We start from the raw sequence: 22,287 nt of genomic DNA, 5'->3' as shown, positions 1-22,287 counted from the left end.
TTTTATCAAAAAAGTTGAGCTTTCTACAAAATTGACTTGTTTCCATTAAGCAGATTTATTTTTGTAATTCCAATTTGAACAATTATATGGTCAATGGAAACGCAGCTACTGACAGTTTTAATATCTTGTTTGTTAAAAATGAGGGGAAAGGAAATTGCAGCAACAGTGAAATGTATGACAAATGAATGCCAAAAAATACAGTAACAGGCACATCCTGAGAAAATGTGTTATTGTTTTTACCGTCACTCCTGAGGACTAGTGGTGTTGGGGAGCTGAGAACTTTCTGCTTTGTGACTGTGTTGTTCACCACACAAGTGTAGTTGCCCACATCAGAGGGCTCCACTTTGGCTATATACAGGCTTCCGGTCTCTTGGGAGATGAATCTTCGGCTGTCTTGTTGGACGGAGTACGGGTATTCATTGAAGATCCACGCAAATGTCAGCTCTGAGCACAGACAAAAACAGTTTAGTTCAGTGTTTGTCCACACAGATGGAATAACTGAATCAAAAGAACTCCTCTTTGGCCTTATGTTAGCATATCACATTATTTCCATCCCCTTTTTCAGATTTCCTTCGAAGGAGATACCAAGAATGCAATAACTATCAGTGCAAAAAAAAAGCAGGAGAACAGAGGAAAGAGAGCGAAACAAACTGGATTACAGCGCGTCAGTGGCCCTCCCCTGACACATGGCCTCCATTCTCCGGGTCCCCGAGCGACTCAGTTTAAAGGCATCATGAATGAACAAGTGGACTGAGAGATCAATGGATTGACATACATCTATAAGAACATGCTATCACTTCTTTTCACAAGTGACAGGGCCTCATTGAAAAAGAGGAAAGACCTCTTTCCGTAATTCTTCAGTCAGAAGAATTACGTTGTCATTGTCCATAAATGGAGGCGCATCACGCAATCTTTCACTTCAGGGGCGGTATCTGAACCAAATAGGTATATGTATCAACTGTCCATCATGTCCAACACCAACCCCGAAGGCAAGGGGAGACACTTGGCTTTTGACCGGCTGAAGTGTCCGTGCTGAGGGCAGCGATGCGGATACAAAGCTCCTTCTGATTAGGCTAGCAGCAGAGCCACATAGCTCAGAGTCAGCATATCCCCCTTCTGAACCAGGCTGCTGTAATGAGGGGCGATGGAACGCCACACAGCAATTCTTCGTCGAGCAACGACTGAAATACAACACAAATGCCTTTGTGCAGAAAAAGTGCAAAGAGGCTCTTTTAAGTAAGTAAACAAAAAACTGTCGGACTAGAGAAGCGGTACAATAGCAATTACTTCTCTATTGCGTTTCATTTTTCACATCTGGTGCGGTGCGATATTGCACGGGCTGGCAAAACGAGAAAGCTTTTCCCACAATTCAGAGTCAATCAAGCGTAATGAGAAGCCAAAGAAACGTCTTGTGCTGTAGGTGTCTAATACAGTTCAGTGGAGTGCAAGGTTATGAGGCACGTTGACGCTTTCAAATTTAAGAGAGGAAAGGGAAAAAAAGGATTAGGAGGAGAGAGAGAGAGAGAAGTGACAGAGGGAGACTGCCTTACTTTCAGTCACTTTTTGAGAATGTGGTGAAACACAAAAGAACTACAGTTACAGCACCCTGTCGCGCATAAGCCCGTGTCAGAGAGGGAAGCTGTCAAACTGTATTTCACACAGAGTACTCTGACCTATTATCCCAAAGACCAGCTGTACAATGCACTGCGACAAACTGTTCTCTTGTGAGAGAAATTGGTTGTTCCAGTGTGCAAGCTATTGTATCAAGAGGTTGACAAGCTAGGCAGCAGCCATTGTGGCTGTCCTCGGTTTGCTGTAGATATGGGGAGCTGTGGGGGAGAGAGGGCGCAACTTAATCTTTTATTTGTAGCCTCTCATTTATAGAATACAGTCACATGGACGGAATCTTCTCTGAAATGTTTTTCCATGTAAAGTAGGTCTACAACTAAGAGCTCTGTGCTCATTTGCAGTGTCTTGCAAATGATTGGTAATTACCTAATTTAAATTTTGTCATGTTAAACTCACAAAAATGTGAGAGGTTTTATGTTGATTCTATGCAGTGTACCAACATAAAGTAGCACATGATTTTGAAAGGTTTACCTGCAGGAAAACCTGCTAAGCCCAGTGTGATACTGGCGCTAGGGCAGTCCTTCAACTGCCCACCGTGTTTCTGTGGGCATAACTTGGAAGGTCAACAAGCAGGTGAAGGGACAACCCAATTGGTGAGCACTCCCTCACGCCCAGTTCAATTTGTCTGCTATGAACGTAGCTTAATCCGTCTTTACTGTCACTAGTGACAGTAAAGATCCTATTTAAAATAAACGACACTTAGCCTGATGGGGGGCAAGTAAAGCCTGGTGCCTCACAGGCTTATAATACCCTGGTGGAACCCTGCTTACATAAACACTTCCCCTGCAGCGCTCGTCTATGCTTAGGGTTGTAGTCCTGTTGGGAACTGAAGCTCTGCTCCAGTCTCAAATCTTTAGTTTTCTTTCATTATTGTCCTCCAATTAGCTCCACCAATCTTCCCATTAACTTTGACTAGCTTCTTTGTTCTCACTGAACGAGAATCATGCTCTCATCACAACAAGGCCCAAAAAGATTCATTGTCTCATCTTACCACAGAATTCTGTTACATATATTTGCTGATTTCCATCCAAGATTAATGACTTTATTTCAATGACTGTTTTAATAAATGCCAGATTTTTGACATGAACAACTAATAGAAAATCTAATGTCTTTGGCTCCTTTACAGTTGTGGCTTGTCCATTGCCTTTCTATGCAATTCCACTCTATTCTCATTTCCCCTCAGTGCACCATCTAGAATTTCTCCCATTGAGAACAGTTTCTGATGAATTTCATACTGGTCAATCAGCAAACAGAAGGAGAAGTTAACGATGACATAGATTTTTTGCACTGTTTTAGAATTGTTGGTTAGCAATGGCAGTGGAGGAAGTGAACAACGCTGTTCAGTCTATGTTGGCCACGCTTCAAAATAATGAGCAAATAAAGTCGGACCAAGAGGAATGTTTAAGACATTTTATTCCTGTCAAAGATATGATTTCTCTCTTTACAGCACTCACAATTTCCAGTAAACTTTGTAGCATAACTTCCTTCACATTCGAGCTGGAGCATTACTATACATCATGGCCAAATGTTAGCAAATGGGTCAAAGCAGATCCAATTGTTTTCTCCTTCCATGCCTCCAGCAAGTGATTGTTTCTCAACAGCCAATAGTTCAGACTCTGTGTATGAACCAAACCGTAGAACCAGTGGGCGTTTTTTTTTACCAAGTTACTAGAGTTGATTCTTTGCTTCTTCAGTTAATTCTGTCCTTGTCCTAGACTCCAACAAGCTTAGGTTGACCACAATGTCTTGGTATGTGTTGGTATGGTAGCCATTATGCGGTAGTCAATGGACGATGGTTTGAATAGAAATCTGTGAGATGTTCTTTGGTTTCCATGAGGTTGTTAGTTGACTAAGAAGTCTGTTTTATGAATCAAATGGTTAAACATGATTTTATTCAGTTGTATCAGAGTAAAGAGCGCTGAATACAAACATATGGCAAATCTTTATAAAACATAAATCCTTTTTTCTAACTTTACGTTAGGCACAACTTTGTGTTGGACTATTACATAAGAACCCCAAAAAATGCATGAATGCATTTGAAAGGCACTGAAAACAGTGAAGAAACAGTTAATTCAAACTTTGTAGCCACAAATCTCATTAATTAACATTTCTGCAAACCTTAAGTTAGAAAGTGTCAGGCTGTAGTTGTGGGAAGCATGTTTTTTTTCTTTCCAGAAAAGAAAAACTGCTTTTGTTACAAAGGAACTGCTTTGTTCCTTTGTAACAAAGCAGTTTTCTAATAAATAAGCAGATCAATACATTGTGCTAATGAGTTAATTTTAGAAGTGCTGTTTGTCTGTCTGCGGTTTTGTCACATTTTCACAACGCCCGGCTACCTGTTTGCTACTTTCCACCATCTGTGGAACGGTAAGCTAACCTCCTGTTTATTGCAGCTTCAGGAGAGCATTTTTCAATATTCACACCTTACAATCATAGGAAGTAAACAAGACAATTTCTTTGAACTTAATTTGAGAAACATCCTTCTTTAATTAGAATTAAAAAAAGAAAAAAGCATACAAGCTGTGATTGGTTTTAGTCTTTTGTCAAATCAGAATCCTTGTAGCAATACTGTAAGCTATTGATTCAAAACATCTACAAGTCTGTTTAATGATGCCTGAGAAAGTTCCAGAGTGACCAGCGTTGCTCTGAAGCATGAAGTAATACAGCTCTGCCCCTCCCACACCTATTGCTATGCATTGCTGGCCAGCTGGCAAAAAAAAATAGTCTTCCACACTTTCCCCTCTAAAAGATTGTCTGCTCATAAAAAATAAAACAGGGTGTGAAAAGTAGTTCAGATTACCTTATAAATGAATGGATACATGTTTATGTTTGCGTTGCCATCTACATCCCAAGACGTACAATGATATGCTGAATTACTATGTTTATGCTATGCTATGTTAAGCTATTATGAAATTTTCTGGCTGTTTATTCCATGTTTGATATGGAAGCATTGAGCTGCCAGAGCAAAGAAATAAATTCAGGAAAGAATCTCATTATAACAACAAACTTTCTTGTTATTATCTTGTGTAATAATTTATCAGGTACAGGGCATTTACGCAAATATTATACAGTATGATCCTAGTTCTGATATAAAAATAGAGCATCCTAAATATTGACTTTGTAACAATATTTTATTGCCATTTTAATTATCAAACTAACTGCCAAAGAAAGGAAATCAATTTGGGAGTAATATCTTGAAATAACCAGAAAGTTTCTTCTTATAATGAGACATAAGACTGATTATAATGAGATTTGTATTTCCCTAAAACCAAAATATGCATTTAGACAAGAACAGGTGTTTGTGTCATCTAGAAGAAATGAAGTAATCAGAGAGAGCACTTCCATAGTGATAGTTGAAATAACTAATAGTTGCAAAGTCAACAAATTGGTGTAGGAAATGTTTTAGTGTTTTTGATGGTGAATATTGAAACACATAGTGCCGTTGTTGTCAGCTGCCATGGCTACATGTCTGTGTATAGCATAGCCAACACAGACAGCAAGAAAACAGAAAAATACAAGTGGGTTTGAATTATTCTCCAATGGTTTTTCTGCATTATATTTCCCTTTGCTGTGGCACATAACAGTAATTAAGGGTTTTATTTGGCTAACGGACTTGTTCTTTCTGCCCTCTGGCATGCGCAAATTTTCAGGTTGTAAACAATAACATGCAAGGGGTTCATACCAGCTTTAAGAATATAATGTATAATTTTTGCATAAATATAAATGCTGTCAAACTGTTTAAGTATTACACAAGGTAAAAATCTCCTGCTGCCCCATACATAATAAGATAAAAACTGATTTTTTTTCCTTAAATGTCAAAGTAAAACAGGGAAAGTCCTTTGGGTATTTCTACAATCAAAACAAAAGTACACAAACAACAGCAGCTTGATGTGGCAGCTCTTACCTCCAGAATGTGGGGGAGCTCCACATAAAAGAACCACTCCTTGGCCCTCACGGACGTTCACTGCACTCCTCACCGACTGCGTTTTGAAGCTGTCAAGATCTGATGAATCAAAAAAGATCACAATTGAATTTGTCAGCAGCTTAACAAAAGCTAAAACCCTCAGTAGCATATAGCACCGCGTTTGCCACAGTGTTTCTTTGAACAGTTTATTCATCCTGGTTTCTTTGATGAGGTTGGCTTTAGAAATGGCACAACGCAGGTTTTTCCCTAAACTCCCCTCACGGAAAAACACAGGAGAAGATTGAGACTTTAACAGGCCGTCTGTGATTGCCCCGCAGGCGCCTCCTGACAGCAGCTGACGGTTTCAAAGACGTAGGGGTGCTGATGAAATAGATGGACCTGCCTCGTTGATATTTACTGCAGCAACATGGCAATTTAAGTTGCAGGGAAAAGATTAGACCGAAATGGAATAAAATTAGCAAGGAGGAAGTAAAACGCCAGTAGAACACAAGAGGGGAATGCATGACAAATGACAGTTTGCAGAGCCAGCAGCAATAAATAACATCATTATTAAATGTGGTGTAATCTTGCACTTAAAAGCATTAGCTTCCCCATCAGTACTCTCAGCACTATCTATCGCCTTCAAATGAATGAGCATTTGCTGGCAGGGACAGGATGAAAAAAAAAAATAACAACCTAAAACCTGGCATGATAAACCACCCCTGGCTTCATGATGGATGGGGGGATGAGGGGTGAGCTGCTGCAGTCCTTTCTGCTCCCTGTCTGCACCCCCTGGCTAACAGCCTGGAGTAAGCCTTCCAAACACAAACAAAAAGAAAGTCAGTGTGACCGATAAGGGAAATTAGGAGAAGGGAAGATTATGGAGAGAAGTGGGACAGAGTTGCTGCTAAGATTAATGAGCAGCTCTACGCTGACCGCGGCGGACTCAAATGGAGCCAAGTCACGGCAGGGCCGCAAGAGGCAGCAGGAGGAGGCAACGCGATTAAAACACACGTGGAGGTAACGTCCCTCTGATCTCAGCAGGCTGCCTTAATAAGTACTGATTCTCTCTCCTCAACGATGCTTCTCATTCTGAGGAACTCTGAGTCATAGCTGGTCTTCTAGCTGGCTGATCATCAGAACAACGATGCCTTTAAAAGCAGGCGGAGGTGAATCAAAGAACTTCTAATTGCCTAGCAGACGTGGAAAAAGTCAACTTGTTTGCCCAGATTGTGCAAATTTGCACAAAAAAGGGATAAAGATGGGGCGTGCCTTGGTGGCGTAGGGGTTAGCACGACCCGTATTTGGAGGCCTTGAGTCCTCGACGCGGCCGTCGCGGGTTCGACTCCCGGACCCGACGACATTTGCCGCATGTCTTCCCCCCTCTCCTTCCCCGTTTCCTGTCAGCCTACTGTCATATAAGGGACACTAGAGCCCACAAAAGACCCCTAGAGGGGTAAAAAAAAAAAAGGGGATAAAGATGCTGTAGGTTTAGTGCTTGGGGGTCGGGGTGGTTGTGTAGACTCTGAACAGAAGAGTAATGGGCTTCATGGGAATCAGCTGACCACACACTGTAACTCTGAAAGCTAGAGGCCAAACTCACTATAGCTGCAGTGATTCCTTTGTAAGCAGAATCAATCTCTGCCATATAAGAATGGCTGGCCTACAGATTACAGAGGGAGGCTATCACAGTGCCAGGATGATTGGTCTGGGCAAGGGCGCCAGTGCACAGACATTCCCTGTTATAATGTATCGTATCCAGCAGAATTCTTAAGTCAAGCTGATTCAGGGGCACCGCCGGACAACTCAACTGCAAATATACAGCATAAATGAATCTGGAAAATTCAAACAAGTTAGGATGCACTAGAACCTCAACAGCTAATGTCTGATAAAACCTCATACTGTCAGAGGGGAAATTCAGAATTATATTTAGGTGTGTGAAGCGGCTGGGATGAGGATCAGTGCCTCCAGGTCCGAGGCCATGGTCTTGAGTCGGAAAAGGGTAGAGTGCCTTCTCCGGGTCGGGGGGAAAAGTCCTGCCCCAAGTGGAGGAGTTCAAGTATCTCGGAATCTTGTTCACGAATGAGGGAAGAAGGGAGCGGGAGATCGACAGGCGGCTTGGAGCAGCATCTGTCGTCAAGAGGTCGCTGTACCGGTCCGTCGTGGTGAAGAGAGAGCTGAGCCAAAAAGCGAAGCTCTCGATTTACCGGTCAATCTACATTCACACCCTCATCTATGGTCATGAGCTTTGGGTCATGACTGAAAGAATGAGATCGCGGATACAAGCGGCCGAAATGGGTTTTCTCCGTAGGGTGTCTGGGCTCTCCCTTAAAGATAGGGTGAGAAGCTCAGTCATCCGGGAAGGACTCAGAGTAGAGCCGCTGCTCCTTCACGTTGAGAGGAGCCAGTTGAGGTGGCTTGGGCATCTGGTCAGGATGCCTCCTGGACGCCTCCCTAGTGAGGTGTTCTGGGCACGTCCCAACTGGAAGAGGCCCCGGGGAAGACCCAGGACACGCTTGAGGGACTATGTCTCTCGGCTGGCCTGGGAACGCCTTGGGATTCCCCCGGAGGATCTGGAACAAGTGGCTGGGGAGAGGGAAGTCTGGGCCTCCCTTCTGAAGCTGCTACCCCCGCCACCCGACCCCAGATAAGCGGAAGAAGATGGATGTCCATTTAGGTATGCGGCCAACTGATGGCCCTTATTCATTTCCAGAAGGTTCTTGTTAGGAGTTTAATACAGGAGTCCATGATGGGAAAGTCCCAGGTGTTACGGTCACTGACCTCTAGGGGCTCTCTTCATGAGAGCGTTATCTCTTTGTGTCTCAGTTCTACCTGGCTGCCCCAGGTGAAATGTGTTGGAGCTCGTCAGCCACCCTATAAACAGCTTCATGCCAGAGATGCCAGATCCCTTTTTCCCTGGGCCTTGATCTGAAGTGATCTTGTCTGTCTGCTGACTGTTTGTGGGGCCTTAAATGATCTTTATGTCAGCATATTGTGAAGAATCAAGTGTCTAACTAAAGTAGGGTGTTTCTATTCACAGTGGAAGCTGGTAGAGGTTCTCTGCCTTTTTTGTTAATGGCTTTCTCCTGTTTTGTGGTGAGCCAGGGAGTTCAGGTTTTGTACCTTTTTCAGTTCTCTAGAAAGTGTTTTTTATTTTATAGTTAAAAGGGGGTGTTTTGTTTATTGTTTTGGCCTTGGAGACCCTGAAGCTTATAGCTTTCCTGTATTTTCTGCCTCCTGTGATTTAGGTATTACCTGAAATGAAATAAATAGATTACTGATTTTTTTGTTACACTCAATGCCACGATTTGTCCTTAGTGGTCTTGGGGAGGGTTAGTAACACCAGGTCACAAAGCAGGACATCAAGCCAAATTAATCAAATCAAGTCATCCACAGTCCTGCTTCACATTTGGTATAAGGTGTTTCTTTCAGTAGTTTAGTCATAGGTTTCTACTGCTGCTCCATACTCCTTTCATCCACAAGCCACTGCAGATATCATGTCATGTTTACACATATAGCTGAAATTTTTGCACAGTACCTAAAGGACTGTAAATCTATTCATTGTAATGAGTTGACACATCAACAGCTTGACTAACAGAGCCAAAAAAACCAAAAAACTGAACATGTGATTTGATAGGCAGTTACTCTCCTGTTCTATAGCTCATTCTTGTTGCCTTCAACATGACAGACCATTTGTCTTCCACGTACAACAGTTTTACGAATATCCCTTTGTTGCAAACTATTCAAGCAATGGTTAGTGCAAGAAAACTCCCATTCTTCATCTTCCTCATACTTTTCACAAATAGTCTTGTTTTAAAGAATCTAGAGTCTGAGAGACAGCAAAGACTTTCAGTAGACAACAGGATGGCTGAACCGTCTAGAGCAGGGGTCTCAAACTCAATTTACCCGGGGGCCGCTGGAGGTAGAGTCTGGGTGATGCTGGGCCGCATTCACACACACGGTCTCCTCAGCCGAACCTTTCTGATTGCCTATTACCATATTTGGCCGTAGTCAGGCGCTGTAACAGCCGTAATTGTGTAGTGTCTCTTTAAAATACTCTAGTATTGCTAATGATGTCAGAAGTATGCGCCACGGCTTCTCTGTAGAGAGCGTGGGAGAAACGTGCTAGACGGACATGTTAGCTCCCTACCTTTTTAGTAATGTTATGGGTTGTTTGGACGCTGCTCAATTTTCATGTCTGATAATAAAGCAGCCGTTCAACCGGGCTTTGTAAGGTTGGTGAAGAGCGTATTTATTAAAGGACAACACTGTGGAATTCCCAGTTCCAGTGTGGTTGTGAGTTTTTGACCGTCCTGACGAATCTGCCGCCTCCTCTCCTCCCTTAAACACAACCCAAGCGTTACAGCGCCTAACCTTAATTACGTTACACTGATCAGCAACTTCCGGGTCTAGACTGGATGCTGAAGCACGTGAAGCGGGAGCGGCCGCGGAAATTGCGCATGTACCCCATGCAAATAATGACAAATAGAAAATGCAAATAGGCCCGGCCGATGTCCCGCCCCCGAGAGCAATATACTCCACCGTGATTGGTAAGTTCGTTCAGCTCCGCACACAACACTGAAAAGTGCCAATTATATCAAACTCGCGGGCCGCACTAACATTAAACTTTCATATTAAGGCGGGGGCCACAAACTATCGTCCCGAGGGCCGCAGTTGGCCCGCAGGCCTCGAGTTTGAGACCCCTGGTCTAGAGCAATGTAGCTTTGAAGCTTTCAACTTCTGTTTTCTGTGGAACATCCTGGATTGGGACATGTTGGCAGCATTTTGGAAAGTGTCTACTTTCAGGCAGCATACACACAGATTGTAGCTAATCCCTCCTTGTGTTAGCACTGACAAATATAAGATGCGAAAGACATCTTAATATTTTTTTTACAGTAGCTGCATTTCCATTACAAATGTGTGTAGGACTTGTTGATATTCTGCTAATGTCAATAAAAAACAATTGTGCAATTCTGATGTTTCCATTAAATAAGAAATGCAATTAAAATTGCATGTGAGTAAGTTTGTTCATACAATAAGTCTTTAAAAATTATGGCTGTGACAGATGTAAACACATGAGATACATATTTCAGGAGAAGTTAGCTTTTTTTTTTTCAGGTGTCAAAGCAACAAGCCCTGCCTACTTGGGAGCAGCTATTATGCTGCGTTTTGGGGAAGTAATCTGTGATTTTACAGAGGATGTACGTATGTATTCAACACTTTGGAATAAAAAAACTCAACTGTTTATGAACTATGCAAAGCTGTGAGAGTTGTGGTGGCATCTAAAGAAGACAGTGCCTTCAAATAACCACATCGCTGCTGTATATAAACTGGTGTTGTTCGTGTGATGCGAAAAAAAAGTGTTTTTTCCATGGGCGTAGGTTTGGGTATGGACGGTCGTGACATGTCACGACCAATATTCAAGGGATATAAAATAGTCCCGACCAATTTTTGCCATATTAATTAAAAAAAAAAACATATGTATTTTTTAACAAAAACAAAATAAATAAACGAAAATCTACATTGATTAATTTAATATTTCAATATACTACGCAGTGGTAGCATTCATTTTAAATGCCGGTGAGTTGGTGAGTAAGTTGTAAGGTCCCACCAAAACTTAGACCAAACCTACGCCCTTGGTTTTTTCCATTTCTCACCTATTTCAATACAGCTGTAAAACCGTCTCATCCTAGTGCAAAAACCTTTTAGTTTTTTCAAAATCAGCATGTTTTTTTGGTAAAAGGAAACACAGCTAGAGACTGCTTCCTTTAAAACTTCATGACAGCCATGACAGAAAACGTGTATATTTAAGATTTCTTTGTAGATTTTTCTAAAAGAAGAGCATCCAAAGTTAAAGCAGACTAATCTAAAGTCAGCACATCAAACATGTACAATAACCACACAATGGATTCTGGCCTAACCCAATCCTGTCATTATATATTTTTATGTTTTCTGGAATTAAAAATGGTGCACTTGAAAAACTGCTTTTACTTATTTTTTCAAATATAATTAAAATACTCTGTAAATCAAACTCTATTTTAAATAGTCTGTCACTGACAAGTTGCTTAATTCTTGTTCATTTAGGTTATCATCTAACCTAAATTTAGATGATAACAAAACTCCATTGCATCACTTCTTGCAGCCCTTATACTGTCCACAACACAGGCCAAACACCCAGTCACCATTATTGTTTTAATTTGACATAGCTACTCCCTGGGAAAAGAATCAAATAATCCAAAGAAACAATTCTCACAGTTTTAAGTCTCCTCAGTGTTGCTTAAACCTGTATTCTTGCCCTTTGCTTGGCTTCTAAAACCTAAACTTCTCAAACAAGTCTTAAGTAGTCTTGCCACTTGTAGCAACCTTGGAACAGAGACAATCAATGAGAAAAGAGTTTGTTATATTATAGAGATGAACCAAAACCAACCCCCACCCTAACACTGGCGCCTACCTGTCTACCTGCATCATTTCAAGGGCTGCAGAGAGTTATTGACTATGTACACTCTGATTTTGGTTTTGGACAATACGTTCCAAGTTTTAAGTGAGCACATGACTCATTAACACCAAAGTTCACAGAAAGTCCTAACAAAGTCTGAACATCCCCAGACCTAACCAATTTGTTGACTGTTGTTCTAAGGAAGGGGATACCTTTAGCTGCCATTTTGCAACAGCTTCGTCTGGCATGCTATAAAAATAATCCGCTTTGGCTGCAGCTGGATTATGAGTGCAAGACAAGGCACAACAGGAGGAATGACATTTCTATCTCAGGGCAGTTGCCTCATTACACGGGGAAAACAGAGTATCAGCCTTCCTGATCTTTCAGGCCTCCCTCACCGTGCATTAGGCAAGACAATAAATGTCAAGCAGCTCTGCTCCTCAGCTGGTCCCCCACAAGTGAGATTCATTACTGAGCTGTAGGGATAATGGCAGTCCATCTCACGAGAGGAAGTGAAAGGCTCCATATCCCTGGGACAAGATCAATAGTCAGCAGGCTTGATCAAGAAACAGGCGGTGCTTCTATAGGCGCTGGTCTGGAAGGTAGAACCCCCACTCCACGGCGTCATGCCTCAGGATTCCTGTCTTTTTTTCTTACCTCTGCCAGAGCAGCAGTCTAGCCTGTCAGAGTTCAACTTGCTCAAGATCAGATATTATACACAAAGACATACTGTATCTGGTGATTATCGTCCAAAGCTACAAACACTTTTTGAGTATTATTTGTGCCTGACTGCTTTAAAGTCTAGATAACAAGAGCTTGAGTACAACTTGGCAAAAATATGTGTCTGTTTGGATGAGGCGAGGAGGCTGTCAGAGTTTGAACCGCTAATGAGAATCAATGGGGTACAGAGAAAGTCAGAGAATACCCCTTGTGTTTGTTGCATCTGACATTTCACTCAATTACCATGTCCCCTTGTGAAAATCTATTGCTAGGCAATCTAAATTAGAAAACGGAAGAGTGAATGGAAACGGAAAAAAGGGGAAACAAGTTGTGGGCCGAAAGCATATTACACATGTCAGAGTGACGTACTGTAGGTACAAAGAGATGCCAGACTGTCAGAACTATGTCATGCCAGGAAAAAAAAGTGTTAGCAAACAGAGCAAGACTTACATGCGAACTGGATGCTGGCTCTGCGGCTCAGGATGGAGCCCAGCGTGTTGAAAGCCGTGCACTGGTACATCCCGCTGTCTTGGTCTTTGTCCAGGTTCCTAATGATCAGGCTGCCTCCAGACATGTGACGCCGGTAGTCGCTCCCCAGATCAATGAGCGTTCCGTTTAGTGACCATCTGGAAAAACGCAAACACAATCAGTGGCTGAGCCCCCCCTGGAGATGAGCGCTCAGCTTTTATCAGAGATCCGTTTGATCGGTCTGCCTACATCATGCTGAGAGGATAAAAGGTGAGTAATAAATAGTAGGGGTTTCAAATTACAAGAAAGGGACGTGTAAACTGCCTTTGTGCCATGTTAGGGTGAAAATGTCACAGTTGGATCCAACTAGTCTGAGTTTATAAAATTCCTCTGTCCAGCTGTATGTATGGGAAAATTAAAAAAACAAACTAACTAACCATCTTTGGTATTGTGACTTTTGTTTGGCCTCTAGCTTCTGTTTTATCCCAGTTTTAATTAATCCCAGTAGAGAACTTTGTTCTGGATTTGATCAACTGAGTTGCTGTCCCTAAACCAAATTAGTTCTTGTGCCTAAAACTAAGCAAACAAATGAAACAGCAGCTGCAACATTCATAATCAGTATACAGTGAACTGATTGTGTTCAAACCGAAAAAACAGAGAATGCAGTCCCAAATTAAATAGATTACTTCAGTTGGTAACAAGTATTTAAATTTATCCAAGTTAACAGTGACAGGTGCCAGTAACTAGAAGATCAATTATACTAAAGCACTAATCATAAATATTAGTTCTGCTAACTCTAAGGTGCTAACCCAACGTACTAATTTGTGGAAGCTAATGTTAACACACTAAAACACCAATTTAAGCCATGTCAATGCCTATCATGGATCAATAACACACCACTGATACATGGTGTATCATGTGTAGCAGACAGGTAAGATTGGCCCCTTTATCAGCTATCACCACAGTTGACCTTCAGGAAGGGATTCTTTGGAACAGACCTTTCACTCATGGATTCAGTTGTACAGTTGTTGAGTTTAAAGTTTAAACTGTTTAACGTAGAACAGCATTGCATTCTGGGTACCGAATTGACTCATTTGCTGCACCACATCTTGGGTGGAGAATGTGAGGAGAGGAAACAGAACTGCCATGTACACAGTCTTCACCCACTTCAAAATAAGAGCATCTAACTCCTTGAGGAATTCTTAAAAGGTGATAACCAAAACTTCAACAAAGATGTCAAACTTTATTCAACTGAAAGTTTATGAAACAGCCAAGTAAATTAGAGCTTTAGAAACAATAAGGAAAATTTAATATAGGGGAAGCTAAGTATGCTGACGGTTTTCAAAGTTAGCAAAAAGGCTAAAGCAATGGGCAAAAAACGAGTTTCCTTGCCAGTGCATTAGCAGAATTATCCTCACATCGGCAAGTTCATTTATTAGGTTTGTTGAAACTGACAATTTAAAAACCTTAACAAAATAGCTTGGATAGTTCTAAGTCAATTATTTGTTACCAATTTCAGCAATTATTTTTTTGGTGGCATGACTGCATGAAAACTACGTAAACCCTCACTACATACTGCTGTCTGTGTGACCATTTTGTTAGCATACACCATGCAATTATGTCTCACTGCTATAATCTGTGACAAACAGGTGTAAAATAAAACATTGTAACAAGACATTTTGAGCACGTAGCATAGGCAGAACGATTCATCTAAGAGTTGCAAGCTATATCTTGGAGACAGTTGATAACCAGCGTTGCTGTAAGTAGCTGGGTTGTTATTTCCCACTTAATCACCGTGCATACTTGAAAAATGATTACACTGGCTGTAATTTTGTTGGAATGTGCAATTGGAGGCAGATTTGAATCTGAGTGGAGATGAAAACGTCTAAATATTTTGTGATATTAACAGAAGAAATCTGAGGGACTCAAGCAGCCTTGGCAGATTTATGCGCTCTCTGAGTGCTTTCTAATTAGTTTCTGTTTGTGCCTTTGTGTTTCTGACGTATTGCTCTCTGACACCTTCACATTGCATTGTCTACAGACCATTTCCCTTAGAAAAGGTCACAAGATCGTCTCTCACACACACCAGATTCTAGAAGTGACAGCAATTAATCACTGCCAGAAATGAGAGACAAAAGCATTGAATAATGTTTGTGCTTCACAATAAAAAAGCACTTCATGTGTAATTTGCTGGAATATGTGATCTGTTATTCCGACGTTGACAGGAGGAGACGGCACAAAAAAAAAAAATCTCTACATGTAACCTGCTTGCTGTAGTGGGGCTTTATCATTACCACAGATGAAAAGTTACACCTCACGCTCCTTATAGAATCGGAGAGAAATCAAACATTATTGGAATGCCGGGTGTGCGTCTCCCTTGGTGAAGGGACAGCGAAATGAAAACTCCAATGATAAGAAGGGGGGAAAAAAATCAATATCATTTTTAGCCTCCCAGGCAAACTATCAGGCAGTTAGAATGATGCATCATGCAGACTTAAAGCCAGTTCTTCATTGCCTTCCAATCCGCCCGGTTTCCTGCATAACAAACTACAAAAGACAAAGCTGTCTTTCATCTTGTGGCTTGCATTATTCATCTAACAGTCTCTGACAGTGATTTAATTTGACTGATTTTGTCACAGTGTTACTTTCAAACAGCTCCCTGCTTCTCATAATTATCAGCTTTCCAAGAATACATGTGAAAACATCAACATTTACAACAGAACGCTCGTCCTTTTTTGTCTGTGACGACCCTGGGTTTCCCCCTCTGCACCAAGAACTGCACCCTCTGTTAGTGCAATAGAAGGGATTATTCATTATATGAGCAGGAGGAAAAAAATAGAGGATGCATAGCTAGTTAGCTTTGGAGCAGCCCAGCGTGATTGAATTTAATGGGAGATGAAAGCAGACAGCCTGGGCAGATCACACACCATGAAGAAAGTTAGCTGCTACAATAAGAACGCCGCCCATCCGACACGTTTTGGAATCCATTTCATTTCAGTTCAGTTGTTTATCGGTTCCCTTTTATCAGTATTTACTAAATGCCAATTAGTAAAAAGAATCCCACCAGAGAGAGTAAAATCTTCCCTCATGAGCTTGTTGCGGTGAGGAGCCCTCCCTTAAAACAGAAGCAGGCCTCTGGGACTCTCCGTAATTCATCTATACACCGCTGTCATCTGCCAAATTGCCAATGACCACTTGTATCTCAGCAGTGTCACAGGAGGCCAGGCTAAGCCCAGACCATCACACTGCATCAATCTGTTTTACAGGCAACGTGTTAGATGATTTCTTGCTAGGTTTTTAAAATGTTCTCTACAATTTAATGTGACTTTTTTTCTGTAGCTTGTTTTTGGATGGCTTCACGGCTCGTTATAAACACTCTGTAAAGGTTTTATGTAGTTGTTAGGTGAAATGTATATATTATCATATATTTGTTGTTTCCTTTATAACAATAGTGTTTCATATTTGATGTTCCATGATTGTTTTCTTTTCTCTAAACATAAAGACTGTTTCTGTATGTTTTGATCTACTTTATCTCCGTCTTCACAAGAGGGCCTCCCTGAAGAGAAGCAGTGATAACCGTCCTCACGGGGTTCATTGCTCACCAGGACTTCTTCTTCCTTTGAGCTGTTAGATAGCTGACGAATCGTCGCCTTGAAGATATACGACCTGTTCTGTTTTTACTCTGTGTTTTAATGCAAGATAACATGTGTTTAGTTAGTGATTGTCATTTAGCACTGCAACTAAAATGCTTTGTCCCCACCCCTTTAGAGTTGCAGTGCTCTCTGTGATAGGGACTCTGAAAGTAATAAAAAGAGAGGAGCGGACAAATGTGTTTCAGGGCGGTTGGAGATTTGTAACTGTAAACACATCTCTGTCCGTTCTCCTCGCGAGTACAAAAGAATCTAACTCTCTTGTCTTTTCTGTGTTGTTCAACTTGTCTTTAATAGGTGTCAAACCTGACAGTAGTCTTTAAAGCAAACTGCTGAGACTTATTGGACATGCCTCCCTTTCATGTGGTGTTGGGTCAGTTCCAGGCTTTGGCACAAATATTCAAGGCTTTTTGTATATTGTCATGTTACAACCACAAACATCAACATATTTAATGTGATTGATCTACACAAACAAATGCATAATGGTAACCAAACCCATCCCAAAACAATGGAAAGAGTACAGCTAAGCAGAAAACCTGCAGTCAATTTTCACAAGACATGTGTCCACCTGAAATAACAGGCTGGGGCAACCATAGCAACAATCAAATAAGCATCCCAGAGGCTCATGGGAACTCTGTAGGATCTGGCAGTTTACGAGCCACGTAGCAAACACAGCACACATTTGAAATAAGAATCTGAGTGATTGCTGTTACATCTAAGCAGTGGTGGAAGCACTTCCACTAAACCGCTAAGAGCAGAGCTAATTTTGCGTTTAGGGCTTTAGCATTTTTGCTAACTTTGAAAACGCTTAGCTGCCCTTAAATTAAAATTTGCAGATAAGTTTTAAAGTGTTACTTTACTTTTTGTAAACTTTTCAGTTGTATGAGGTTTGCCATTTGTGTTGAAGTTTTGGTGAATGTCTGTAGCTGGATGTGTATTCATGCTTATATGTTGAAGTGAATGAAGACTGTTAGTGTAGCGATTCTGTAGTTGTACATGTAGGTGGGCAGTAACAATTTCAGTAACAATCCAATATATTCTGCTGTCACACATGTCAATGATCAAATGTGGCTATCAACTTGGTTGATTAGCTTTCACTAAATTCTACCTTGGTACAGTGTGTTAGTGGAAGAAATGTTTATGAGTTCAAGGTTAGCTAACTTTTTAGTTAGTAACCAACACTGGTTCTTTGCTGTTAGATATTTTTGTCACATTGTCTTCCAACTTTTAAGACAAGAGTTTCCACATCCAAATGATGCTTTAAGTATCCAGTATTTGTTAACATAGATAAGCTTATTTGATTTTATTTTGATCAATTAAAAACAGAGATATCTATATGTAGATGTATTGCTATCTTCCACTTCTCTGCTTTTCCTTCTTTGGAAGCTATATTCAGAACAAACTGATAATGGTTTATTTTATCCAACTGACACTCTTCTTTAAGATTTCAGCAGCGGGTCGATTCATTCCAGTGGGAGACAGAAATGTGAAGACAATCTCTGCTCGATACATTTGCCACACAAAGGGAGACGTGCATCTTTACACCTCCACACCAGGCATCGCTAATCCTTGGCCACAGGCATCTTGGATTGTAGCACTGAGCTGCAGCAAAGAGAGTCTTTGGTGGGATTTTTTCCACAGCCTCCCCTAACTGTTCTGCTGGATGAGGCTTTGCTCTGCCCAGGTAATGCTTTGCCCTGTTTGGAGACGGTTCCTGCACAGGCTCTGCTTAACAGTCTTCTGCACCAGGGGTCAATGCTGATCAGTCAGCCTGAAAAGGATCACTGCAGGACACTGATGGAAACTGTTATCAACTCCTTCTGGGTGGATCTGGGGAAAGAGTGTTTAACCCCAACAATCAGGCCAAATGGATAAATGAATTTCTCTCATAGGAGCCTAGCAGCCTCCTTTTCCTTTAGTTTCTGTGTTTTTGCAACCCACATGCCATATCTTTTATTTTATAATCTCTATGTAGGAAACTGTTACATTTACAGCTCCTTCTCACACCTTCTCTGTTAGGAGGACTGTAGTGCATGACATATGACACAACCAGAAGTTGGAACAAACAAAAAAAGTTTATTCTTCAGGGGGATGTCTTGAAAAGCACTAAAAAGTTTGTGTTTTATTATTATTCAACTAGAATTATTTGACCAGGATTTAAACAAGGTAAACTGGGTGTAACATGAGGTTGGTAGTGCCCCTGTTAACATGTAGAGTATTTGTGTTGCTTTCAGATGTCAAACAAAGATGAGCTACTTTCTATTCTCATGCAGTTGGATATGTAATTTGATCTCTACCCAGATTGCCATTGAGTTTTTGGATATGGTTGCTGACATAAGAGAACTTTCATCCCCAGATGATCAGGTGATCATCAATTTCAGTAGAAAAACACACAACCTTGAGATCAGCAAAAGTGACTGACTCCCAATAAACACGTAGTATGTATAATGGATAAAAGATACATTATTCAATATGCCAATATAAACATGAACACTGCAACATAAAAACAGCAGGTTTCGTCCAGATGGTTTAACTTGTTGCAATGGTCTGAGACACCATTGAAGGTAGACTGAGTAAAGACTGAGACAATCTGGGACGATTTACGCCTGTATCTGGAGCTGTCTAAGAAAAACCAGATGGCCCGACTAGATTCTAAGTGCCAGGTCTGAAACAGGTCTAACTAAAAGCTACTTTAGCTACTCCAGCAGTTTCCTGACTAAGGATGATCAGTAGAAGAGACTGTGCCTTTTCAGCAACACATCTGACGTGGCAAACAGCCCTCTGTAAAATGAAAGGTGCCCTCTCCAATGACACTACTGAAACAACTTAAGATATATGTTCTCTCTCACTTCCAACTGCATTTAGCACACTGTGTGTCTTAGCTAATCTTGCCAGTTGATTCTGTGGGAACTCATTTTACTTTCTGCTTTTGTATGTTCTCACAAGCTGCATTTTACAGACATCTAATCCGTCTCTCTCCATTTGTTTTAATTCCAGATTGGTACCAGAAAATGCAGTTTACAGCCCTTTGGTCAAACCCGGTCACCCTTAATGTGCCTAGTAAATAATGATGGCCTTATTGTAGTGGATAAATGTGGACCTTGATGTTTAATCAATTTTTCACTTTCACACATGGAAATTAAGTAGATCAAGTAAATCAACATTAAATGGTCAGTTTTAATAGTAAAACGATTCAGTTCCATAGTTTGGAGTCTAGATTTTCTGTCTTATAATAAAACCAATTACTTTTATGTAGAAACAGTATCTAATTATGATTTCTATCAACTCACCTGAAAGTTCATTGGACATAGACTGAATTGCCTGTTGACACACATAGCAAATGAACCAATCCCATGGCATTCACTAAATGCAGCCAGGCATCTAAACGTGGTGAAGATGACTTACTGAAGTTCACGCTAATGAACAAAATGAGGACTAAAGTAACAATGTGTGTTTAAGTAACACACATAAGTATCTTTTGGGTTAACAGAGAATGAAAGTATCCTAGAGCAGATAAGGGGACAAAGCTATGAGGCTAATGTTATAGCTTAGGGGAGAATGAGCAGATTGGCTCAAGATGAAAGAAAGGCAACAACTTTAAAACAAAGTATGCCAAACCTTATAGAAAATGTGGTACAGCTGCAGAAGACCACTAGGTGCCACATCTGTCAGAGAACTGAACACTCAGGCTACAATTTTGCACGAGATGAATAAAATTGTACGACCAAAGATTGGAGTAATGTTGCCTGGTCTCATGGGTTTGGATTTTAGCCATGACATTATGATGGTAGGGTTTAAATTTGACTGAAGGACAAGAAAACAGGAGTCCATTCTGTCTTTTATAAACAAATCAGGTTAGGAGTGTTGGTGTTATAGTGTTGGGGAAGTTTTAAAGGCCCAGTTTGGGTCTCTTAGTAGCAATTGAAAATTTTGTAAACACAGCAGCAGAGCCCACCTCAGGACCCCCATTCTGCTTCAGTGTATGTCACACCCTAAGCATATGGATCCAGCTCACAGAGAGACCACCACACCATCCATGAGTTTTTAGCCATTTAATAATCTTTGTAGGAATTTTGTGAAGAATCATACAAATATACATAATAAGTTTCAAGTTTCAAAATATCCCCAAAAATTCCATGACAACCTGGCTTAACTGGTGATGAGAATGTGGGCAGAGAAACGGACAGGAGCAGTATGTTCTTGGTGACAAAATTGAACTGAAAGGCAAAAAAGTGTGACATCGGAATTACATTTTGTCAATTTTACAATATTTAAACATATAAATGTAAGAAAACAATGTTTCCTCTCTTCCAAATATATCTCACTTGCTGCATTTATGTGCATTTATGTCCACCTGCTAGCAAGGAGTCTTAAAGCTAGTTAGGAGTTTTAACCTTCAAGTCTTCAGTCACAGTAAGCGTAATGTATTTGGTTATTTTTTCAATTGTTTGGAGCTAATGTTAAAACTAATTTGCTCAAGTAATTAATCATGCAGCCTTACTATAGAGTAAATGCAGTCCAGCTGAAGTGCCCTGTATGGGCTGGTCTGGGAATGAACTCCTGGTGACCTTGAGGCTCCCATCAATTTTGCATGAGTTCTCCTCATCAGATAGAGCAGGAATTGTACTGCAGCAGTAGCAGTGGATCACCTGGGTTTTCTCCAAGCCAGATGCCCGCAGAGACAGTAACCACACACATACACACCCCTGCACACACACGCCTACACACGCAGACATGCACAATCACACAGAGCTTTAGAGCTGTTAATGGAAATTCAATTGCTGGCCAGGGCGCTCTCTACAATTATGTTTAGTAGGTTATCGCTGCAGAGTTCACATAAATTGATGTTCATTTTGCTTTCGAGCCAAGTGTAACAATGAAAACTCCCAAACCCACTCTTTATCGCCGTGGGTGTGTGTTTGGGAATGCGCATCATCTCATAAATCCTGTGGAATTAGTGAAATATTGGCAGATGTACATCACAAGTGAACACAGCAGCCAGGATATTACCTACCAACTGTAATTACATAGTTTTTGTTCCAGAAAAAGAATGCTTTTACTGAAATTAAAACATAGGAGAAAAGATGGATGCCTAGTAAATGCCAAGAGAGTGAGTGAGAGCGAATATCTGCTTCTCACAAATTCCTAAATGCAGAATATAGTTGAATCAGCACCTCTGTGGTTTCAACAGTACATCTTTACAAGCCTACAGATTTTCTTGTTGGGTAAAGAGGCAATTTACCATCCAGAATCTAAAAATCAATTCCATTTGAAAACTGCTTTGGAGATGTTATCTGGTTGTGTGCTAAAATGAAATCACCAGCAAACACACGAACGTATTTGAAATTACGTCTTTCCTGCTTCTGTTTGCATTCCTCGGTAGAAACCTTTAAAGTTTAAACTATGGTAGAGTCATATGAAACCTGACTACACTACGGCAGACACCAGGAAGAGCACTTTTTTTATTCCCACTTTCCAAT

General features: G+C 40.9%; 1 protein-coding gene across 1 annotated transcript in view; it reads right to left on the bottom strand.

The window, feature by feature from the left end:
• cntn3b (contactin 3b) overlaps window positions 1-22,287 on the bottom strand; it is a 102,264-nt gene that overhangs the window by 51,607 nt on the left and 28,370 nt on the right. Inside the window, exons 4-6 of the mRNA XM_032549459.1 lie at window positions 13,140-13,315; window positions 5,534-5,632; window positions 241-444 (exon numbers count right to left, since the gene is read on the bottom strand). Of these exons, the coding sequence (XP_032405350.1) occupies window positions 241-444; window positions 5,534-5,632; window positions 13,140-13,315 (479 nt within the window). The remainder of the gene's footprint in view (window positions 1-240; window positions 445-5,533; window positions 5,633-13,139; window positions 13,316-22,287) is intronic.

This window comes from Xiphophorus hellerii, chromosome 20 (genome assembly GCF_003331165.1).
Source record: "Xiphophorus hellerii strain 12219 chromosome 20, Xiphophorus_hellerii-4.1, whole genome shotgun sequence".
Classification (NCBI taxonomy): Eukaryota; Metazoa; Chordata; class Actinopteri; order Cyprinodontiformes; family Poeciliidae; genus Xiphophorus; species Xiphophorus hellerii.
Note: the sequence above shows the minus strand (reverse complement) of the source record. Positions and strands in the feature narration are given on the sequence as shown.